The sequence below is a fragment of the Nuphar pumila genome, chromosome 16 (genome assembly GCF_984573655.1).
Source record: "Nuphar pumila chromosome 16, dmNupPumi1.hap1.1, whole genome shotgun sequence".
NCBI lineage: Eukaryota > Viridiplantae > Streptophyta > Magnoliopsida > Nymphaeales > Nymphaeaceae > Nuphar > Nuphar pumila.
In genome coordinates this window covers 58155483-58164424 of record NC_143264.1, presented here as the reverse complement: position 1 = coordinate 58164424, position 8942 = coordinate 58155483, and the positions used below count along the sequence as shown (strand labels likewise).

The 8942-nt window shown below is 38.4% G+C and overlaps 1 protein-coding gene and 1 long non-coding RNA gene across 2 annotated transcripts; one reads left to right on the top strand and one right to left on the bottom strand.

Moving 5' to 3' along the window:
• Positions 1–795: 795 nt before the first annotated feature.
• On the bottom strand, positions 796–3015 carry LOC149813275 (acyl-acyl carrier protein thioesterase ATL4, chloroplastic-like). Its single transcript, XM_089992170.1, has 5 exons — positions 2784–3015; positions 2400–2500; positions 1821–1930; positions 1259–1354; positions 796–1168 (listed from the first exon to the last, which is right to left on the bottom strand). The coding sequence occupies exons 1-5, from the start codon at positions 3002–3004 to the stop codon at positions 1070–1072; spliced, it is 627 nt and encodes a 208-aa protein (XP_089848296.1). The 5' UTR covers positions 3005–3015; the 3' UTR covers positions 796–1069.
• Positions 3016–5855: 2840 nt separating this feature from the next.
• Positions 5856–7426, top strand: LOC149813274 (uncharacterized). The gene is made up of 4 exons (XR_016428356.1): positions 5856–5865; positions 6154–6254; positions 6722–6831; positions 7291–7426. It is a non-coding gene; the product is annotated as an uncharacterized LOC149813274 (long non-coding RNA).
• The last annotated feature ends 1516 nt before the right edge of the window (positions 7427–8942 follow it).

Genomic DNA, 8942 nt, shown 5'->3' with positions numbered 1-8942 from the left:
TTTTCATTTGAGATTGATTATCACTTTTTTCATGAGAATGTAACTCAGTAGCTACTAGGTACATGGTTCATTCCTTCACAGTTACAAATAGCATATGTGTTTACCAAGCCATTAATTAAACCCTTGTTTCAAAATCCATGACCCAAACTTGGCTTATGGCAATCTCCAATGCCGGGTTTGTGGGGGACTATTAGTGATACTAGTTTGGACTCAAAACTGATCCAAATACCAGCTAATGAAGGATCAAATGGTACCGGTATTCTAGAAGGGTTGAAGGATAAGTCTGCAACTCTCCAATCTCAGCAAATCAAAGTACAAGAGAAGGAAACTCGATGAGGAGGAAAAAAAACACCAATTGATGTATTGTAACCAACTGATCTCACCACGATATGTGAAAAATAGTCTATGCAGTTATAAAGAGCTAAGGATAGTAAAATAAGAAAAACATTATGCCTCCTTTTGAACCACATAAATAGAGTGTTTTACTTTCCTTATTTTCATCCTCTCACTTTCATTTAGACCTTTAATGAAAATGGGTACATATTTTTAAAAAACTCGAACTAGCTCAACCTTCATATGAGAATGCTTTCATAGGCGGAGAGATATGAAAGGATTTGCACAACAAAACTAGTAGGACCCACTTGTGTCAGCACGCCGCTTTTCTACCAAGATAATTTGATGTTTGTTTCACTCATATTGGGAAAGGAAGGAAAAGGGATGCCAGCTCAGCAATTTCCCATGAAACAAATAGACCTTGTTTATTTGAACTATGCTAGGAATTGTAAGGAATGAAAATGAGTGCACAAGAATTAATTTATTGATGATTGATAATAGAATGACAATTTAATGGCAGAGTTGCAACATCCCTAAAAGCTTTCAACATTTCTTCTATCTATTGAAACTAGAATAACTACATAAAGACACCAACATTTATTGACAAACTTCCTGAGGTAGCAAACGCTAGCATTTTTCTCCTTTCTTTGTAGAAATTTTTGTTTTTGTGGATGTTGTATTGATGACCTCTAGCAAAAATATGTATCTATGCACGACAATGTGTACAAGAGTAGCATCAAACGGACTGCAACTTCAATTTTACTTCCGATGGAATACGTGCAGGATGGTTGCTTCTGTCAATCCAAGCAATTATTGAACTTCCTTCCAAGACTAGCTGAGAATTTAACAAGAAAAAAGTCAGCAGTTTTTCCTTTTTCTCATCGAATTGACATGATTTTTTTTTACTGTCAATTGTGATAGTCACCTCTTGATTTGGAAGCTTTAGAATGAAGAAATCGAAAAACAGACGTGTGGTAGAAACTTTTGAAATTTTCAGTCTCAGGATAAACCTATCTCCACGCTGCAACCACAATTACAAAGTGCAAACTTCTTAGCATAAGGAAGAAACCGTCTATCTATCTTATATAAATTGAAACTTGTAATATATTGTTAATCATACAAATAAACAAAAATGATATTGACCCCTACTTATTTCATTGAGTGGAAATAGTGAAATAGTAATGGTCCAAATCACGCTAAAATTCCGTATGATAAAATGGATAATCACCAAAGATGCTACAGTAATCGTGGTGTGATCCAAGAGAACACTTTATAACTGTGTGCCCCTTTTTATTAGGGGTAGACGGGAAGCAATGTGATCTGCACCCTTTGTCTGTTAAAAGGGCCAAGCACTTTATAAGTGTTCATCCAGAACACTGGACCATGCCTCGGGGAGCAGCCGCTACCGAGCACCAGTCGATAGGGCTGAATTGTTTGGCGACGAACTCTGTCTACTTTCTTCAGTAATTGAATGGCTAACTACTTACGTGTAAAGGAGTGATAAAGTTGAGAGACAGCTTGTGTATTGCAGCTGCATGGCCTTTAGACTGCAATTCATTGATATCGATACCAACTCTTTCAAACACATCTGTATAACCTGAAACACATAGGGAATGTAGTACACCATTAACTAATGTATGCATTCAACCATCAAAGAAAAACAAAAAAATTGAGAAATCAATCTTGAAACACATGTTTCACAATTGATAGACAATCAAATTATTTGATTGCCTGCCAAGAAGAACTAACTCTGCAATTCTTATTTCCATCAGCATTATGAAATAATTAGAGCTGGTCAAAAATGATAAACAGTGTGTTAAAGAAGAAGAATATTGCCGGTGGTGCGCTTGAAAATCAAAATCATGATGCTTTGTGTGTAGGCACATGTAAACCTATGAATGCCGTCTGAATAAAATCAAATCATGATGATTGGGTTTTATTCTTCCTTTGATTCTCATTCTTCTGAAGCCAAATACAGGGTTACATTTTGGTGAATCCATAAGTACTGTAGCTCAAAAATGGTTAAAACCAAACTAGAAACAAAAACAAAACCATTTCAGTCTCACCATGTTCGAGGTAATGGAAATATATGGCATTATTAACAACTCCATATTGGTCCAATTCATAATCACGAACTTGAAGCTCAACATCATGACAGCCCTGCACACTGAAGAAGTCAAATCCCAAATTAGTACTCTTTGATCCTCCTGTTATTAGGCCAGGTAATGGGCCAGCCCAGCCGGCCCACTCGTCAATTTGCCTGGATGACAAGCCTTACCAGGCTGTGTACATCTAGTGCACACCACCATAATATTCCGAGTCTGAGTCAAAATCAGAATCCGATTAGTGCAGATGCCATTAACTCAGACTCAGTAATGCCTAGATCCAACCTGGTTCCCACACATTTACATCCCTTGAGGACGTTCATAGTTGTAGTGAGAGGGAAGTACCATGATCCATTTTGATCATCTTGATTTTGGAGGAGGCTGCAAGGATCCTTGTTAAGGAGTAAGCTGTGAGGAGGTGTCAGACCAAGCAGTGTTTGTGATGGCAACTTGGTTGTTAATGGAACCCTAAGCAGAGTGGTTGAATTTGACCCTGCAGGCTTTGTGGTAATGGAAGGGTAGATGGGGGGGAAAGCACCATAGCTGAACTTGCTTATAGCTTCCATCTTCTGTCACCAAGTTGAGTTCCTTTGTGTCTAATTGCATCAATTTATATAGCCTTATTCACAGCCTTTCCTTCCAGGCAGCCTCCTCTGCGTGTACGATTTTGCCATTTCTAAAATTTTCTGTTGACTGAACAAGCATGTTCCTCTAAGTTGCACGATGGATTTTTTGTGTCAAATTCAAATACAATGAAACTAAAATGAGATTTTCTGCATGTCTTTTCCAAGTAATGAAGTCGCTCATAATTATGTCTTGCAACTAGGGGTGTGAACGGGTCGGGTTTTGTTCGGACACTCATGTAAAACCAGACTTAACCAGATTTTTGGGTATGGTATTGAGTCTGGACCTGAGTCTATTTGGGTCTAATATAAGATTAACCATACCTGGACCCGATAAGAATTCCATCAACCAAACCCAAACCATAATTTGTGTCATTTTTACATTAAAAATTTGCCGGTCTTAATTGAAACTCGGGTCAGGCTTGTGTCTGGTATAAAATTTCATAAACTATACCCATGTATTAATCGGGTTCCAGACCCAAGTCTTAATCAAGTCTTCTTATTTATCACAATACCCAGACCCTATAGGGTTTGGTTTGGGTCGGGTCTAGGTACCCCTACTTGCAAGGATGAAAATCGTTGAGGAGATGGCAAGATTGATGAGATGTAACAGGTGGGGTTCTGCCTCAACCTGGCTTGCCAATTAAAAAAAAAGAGATCTAAAAAGTCACCCCTTCTGAAACCTTGCAAAAAGTCACCCCTTCTGAAACCTTGCAAAATGAGGGACATCAGTAGGGGTGTCAATAGACCAGGTTTGGTTCGGACCCAGGTAGAACCAGACCTAGCATCGATTTTTGGGTATGGTATGGGGTCCTGACCTAAGAATAATTGGACCCCCAATAAGAGAAACAATAACCGAACCCCATAAGAACTACATGAACCAGACCAAAAAATATTTTTATCATTTTTACATTGACAAATTATGGGTCTTAATCGGAACTCGGGTCCAGATCCATAATTGTACGGGTCGGGTTAGGGTAAACCCGAACAGTTGACTTCCCTAATCAATGCTTGGATGGTGCTTTACTTTCACACGAAAAGAGTGAAAACAGGGACAGCACGTTGGAAAGCCAACAGGTTCGTATTTCACTGGTTTTTTTATCTTTATCTTAAAGAATCCTCAATCGTGTTAGAACCTGGTCTACCCAGATGAAAACCTAACCAGCACGGAACTCTAGGGACGGTAATCTTCCGATGAAAGAGCATTTTTTCAAAATCTCAATATATTTTCTCTCGTCCACATTTTCCCGAGAACCAGGTCTCTGACATGAAATAACATTTTTTTCAAAATCTCAAGATTTTTTCTCTCGTCAACATTTTTCCGAGAACCAGGTTTGTGACATGAAAGAGCATTTTTTTCAAAATCATAAGATAGTTTCTCTCGTCTACATTTTCCCGAGAACCAGGTTTGTGACTGTGCACATACATATGGCAAGTAAAGCTGGAATTTCTCGTGCTGTTCCTGTTTTTACTCTTTTGGTGTCGAAGTAAAGCAGCCATCCAAGCATTGATTAGGGGCGTCCACTGTTCGGGTTTACCCTAACCCGACACGCACAATTATGGGTCGGGATCCGAGTTCTGATTAAGACGCATAATTTGTCAATGTAAAAATGAAAAAAATATTATTTCATTGGGTATGGCCTGGGTTTGGTTCATATAGTCATTAATGGGTCTGGGTATCATTTTTCTTATGTAGGATCCAATTAGACTCAGGTTCAGATCCGATACCATACCCAAAAAATCGAGACCAAGTCTGGTTCTACCTAGGTCTGAACCAAAACCGACCTATTGACACCTCTACTGATGACCCCCATTTTGCAAGGCTCCTAGAGGGGCGACTTTTTATTTTTTATTTTATTGGCAAGCTGGGGTGAGGCAGGACCCGACCCGTTACATCTCATCAATCTCCTCAACAATCTTCAACCTTGCAAGTATGAGTATTCAGACCCTACCCGAACCATACCCTATAGGGTCAGGGTATTGTGATAAAGAAGAAGAACTGATTAAGAGCTGGGTCTGGACCTGAAGGTCCCATTAATACATGGACCCGGGTATAGTTTATGAAATTTTATACCAGACTCGAGCCCGACCCGAGTTTCGATTAGGATCCACAAATTTTTAATGTAAAAATAATAAAAAGTATGGTTTTACGGGGTATAGTATGGGTCTGGTTCATGTAGTTCTTATCAGTTCCAGGTATGATTTCTCTTATAGTAAACCCAATTAGACTTAGGTCCAGACTCAATACCATACCCAAAAATCTTGTTCAAGTCTGGTTTTACCTGAGTGTCAGAACCAAACCTGGCCCGCTGACACCCTAGTTGCAAGACAGCATGGAACATGATTATGAGTACTTGGAAAAAGACACGCACAAAATCTCATTGAAACCCAAACTTGGATTTGAATTTGACACAAAAAATCCATCGTGCAACTTAGAGGGACATGCTTGTTCAGTCAACAGAAAATTTTTAGAAATGGCAAAATCGTACATGTAGAGAAGGAGGCTGCCTGCAAGAAAAGGCTGTGAATAAGGCTATAAATTGATGCAATTAGACACAAAGGAACCCAACTTGGTGACAGAAGATGGAAGCCATAACCAAATTCAGCTATGGAGCTTTCCGCCCCATCTACCCTTCCATTACCACAATGCCTGCAGGCTCAAACTCAACCGCTCTGCTTAGGGTTCCATCAACAACCAAGTTGCCATCTCAGAGACTGCTTAGTCTGACACCTCCTCGCAGCTTACTCCTTAACAAGGATCCTTTCAGCCTCCTCCAAAACCAAGATGTGCAAAATGGATCATGGTACTTCCCTCTCACTACAACTATGAACCTCCCCAAGGGATGTAAATGTGCTGGAACCAGGTTGGATCTAGGCATTACTGAGTCTGACTTAATCGCATCTGCACTAATCGGATTCTGATTTTGACTCAGACTCGGAATATTATGGTGGTGTGCACTAGATGTACACAGCCTGGTAAGGCTTGTCATCCAGGCAAATTGACGAGTGGGCTGGCTGGGCTGGGCTGGCCCATTGCCAGGCCTAATAACAGGAGGATCAAAGAGTACTAATTTGGGATTCGACATTTTCAGTGTGCAGGGCTGTCATGATGTTGAGCTTCAAGTTCGTGATTATGAATTGGACCAATATGGAGTTGTTAATAATGCCATATATTTCCATTACCTCGAACATGGTGAGACTGAAATGGTTTTGTTTTTGTTTCTAGTTTGGTTTTAACCATTTTTTGAGCTACAGTACTGATGGATTCACCAAAATGTAACCCTGTATTTGGCTTCAGAAGAATGAGAATCAAAGGAAGAATATAACCCAATCATCATGATTTGATTTTTATTCAGACGGCATTCATAGGTTTACATGTGCCTACACACAAGCATCATGATTTTGATTTTCAAGGGCACCACCGGCAATATTCTCCTTTAACATACTGTTTATCATTTTTGACCAGCTCTAATTATTTCATAATGCTGATGGAAATAAAAATTGCAGAACTAGTTCTTCTTAACAGGCAATCAAATAATTTGATTGCCTGCCAATTGTGAAACATGTGTTTCAAGATTGATTTCTCAAAAATTTTGTTTTTCTTTGTTGGTTGAATGCATACATTAGTTAATGGTGCACTACATTCCCTGTGTATTTCAGGTTATACAGATGTGTTTGAAAGAGTTGGTCTCGATATCAATGAATTGCAGTCTGAAGGCCATGCAGCTGCAATACACAAGCTGTCTCTCAACTTTATCACTCCTTTACACGTAAGTAGTTAGCCATTCAATTACTGTAGAAAGTAGACACAGAGTTCGTCGCCAAACAATTCAGCCCTATCGACTGGTGCTCGGTAGCGGCTGCCCCCCGAGGCATGGTCCAGTATTCTGGACGAACACTTATAAAGTGCTTGGCCCTTTTAACAGACAAAGGGTGCAGAACACTTTGCTTCCCGCCTACCCCTTAATAAAAAGGGGCACTTCTCCTGGATCACACCACGATTACTGTAGCATCTTTGGTGATTGTCCATTTTATCATACGGAATTTTAGCGTGATTTGGACCGTTACTATTTCAATATTTCCACTCAATGAAATAAGTAGGGGTCAATATCATTTTCGTTTATTTTGTATGGGATGAACAATATATTACAAGTTTCAATTTATATAAAATAGATAGAGGGTTTCTTCCATGATGCTAAGAAGTTTGCACTTTGTAATTGTGGATGCAGCGTGGAGATAGGTTTGTCCTGAGACTGAAAATTTCAAAAGTTTCTACCACACGTCTGTTTTTAGATTTCTTCATTTTCAAGCTTCCAAATCAAGAGGTGACTATCACAATTGACAGTAAAAAGAAATCATGTCAATTGGATGAGAGAAAGGAAAAACTGCTGACTTTTTGCTTGTTAAATTCTCAGCTAGTCTTGGAAGGAAGTTCAATAATTGCTTGGATTGACAAAAACAACCATCCTGCACGTATTCCATCGGAAGTAAAATTGAAGTTGCAGTCTGTTTGATGCTACTCTTGTACGCATTGTCATGCATAGATACATGTTTTTGCTAGAGGTCATCAATACAACATCCACAAAAGCAAAATTCCCTACAAAGAAAAGGAGAAAATTCTAGCGTTTGCTACCTCAGGAAGCCTGCCAATAAATGTTGGTGTCTTTATGTAGTTATTCTAGTTCTAATAGATAAAAGAAATGTTGAAAGTTTTTAGGGATGTTGCACCTCTGCCATTAAATTGTCATTCTATTATCAATCATCAATAAATTAATTCTTGTGCACTCATTTCTAGGGTAGTTCAAATAAACAAGGCATGTTTGTTTCAAGTAATTTTCATGAGAAATTGCTAAGCTGACATCCCTTTTCCTTTCTTTAGTATTATGAGTGAAACAAACATCAAATTGTCATGGTAGAAAAGCGGTGTGTTGACACAAGTGGGTCCTACCAATTTTCTTGTGCAAATCCTTTCATACCTCCCCGTTGATGAAAGCATTCTCATGTGAAGGATGAGCTAGCAGGATTTTTTTTGAAATTTGTACCCATTTCCATGAAAGGTCTAAACGGAAGTGAGAAGAAGAAAAGGAAAGTAAACACACTCTATTTACGTGGTTCGAAATGAGGGATAATGCTTTTCTTATTTTACCATCCTTGGCTTTTTACAATTGTATAGACTATTTCCCACATATCGTGGTGAGATCACTTGGTTACAATACAACAGTTGGTGGTTGTTTTCCTTCTGACCGAGTTGCCTTCCCTTGTAGTCTGATTTGCCGAGATTGGAGAGTTGCAACTTATCTTTTGATACTTCATATGTATCCTTCTAGAATATTGATACCATTTTATCTTTCATTAGCTGTTATTTGGATAAGTTTTGACTCTGAACTAGTATCACTAATACTCCCCCATAAACCCAGCATTGGAGATTGCTATAAGCCAAGTTTGTGCTTTGAATTTTAAAACATAGATTTAGTTTATTTTTCTGAAAGAGTTTAAAAAGCTTATTTGAAAGAGTGAAAGATGAGTTTAGTTAATGGCTTGGTAAACACATCTGCTACTTGTAACTGTAAGGGGATGAACCATATAACTAGTTGTTGTTGAGCCATATTCTTATGAACAAAGTGATAATCGATCTCAAATGAAAAACAAGATTCATTGTCATTTGAATGACTGATAAATGTCACAAAAAATAGTTGGTGCTTGGGAATATCAATGCCAAGATTCAGAAGAATTAAGTTAATCTTTGTGATTTCTGCAGTCATTGATGAGAAAAAATGATACTCAACTTGGAATTTGAACGGAAACAGCTAGTTGTTTATTGGCACTCAAAGAAATTGGTAAATATAATTTGAAAATAACCTCAATAACAAATGTGTAATTA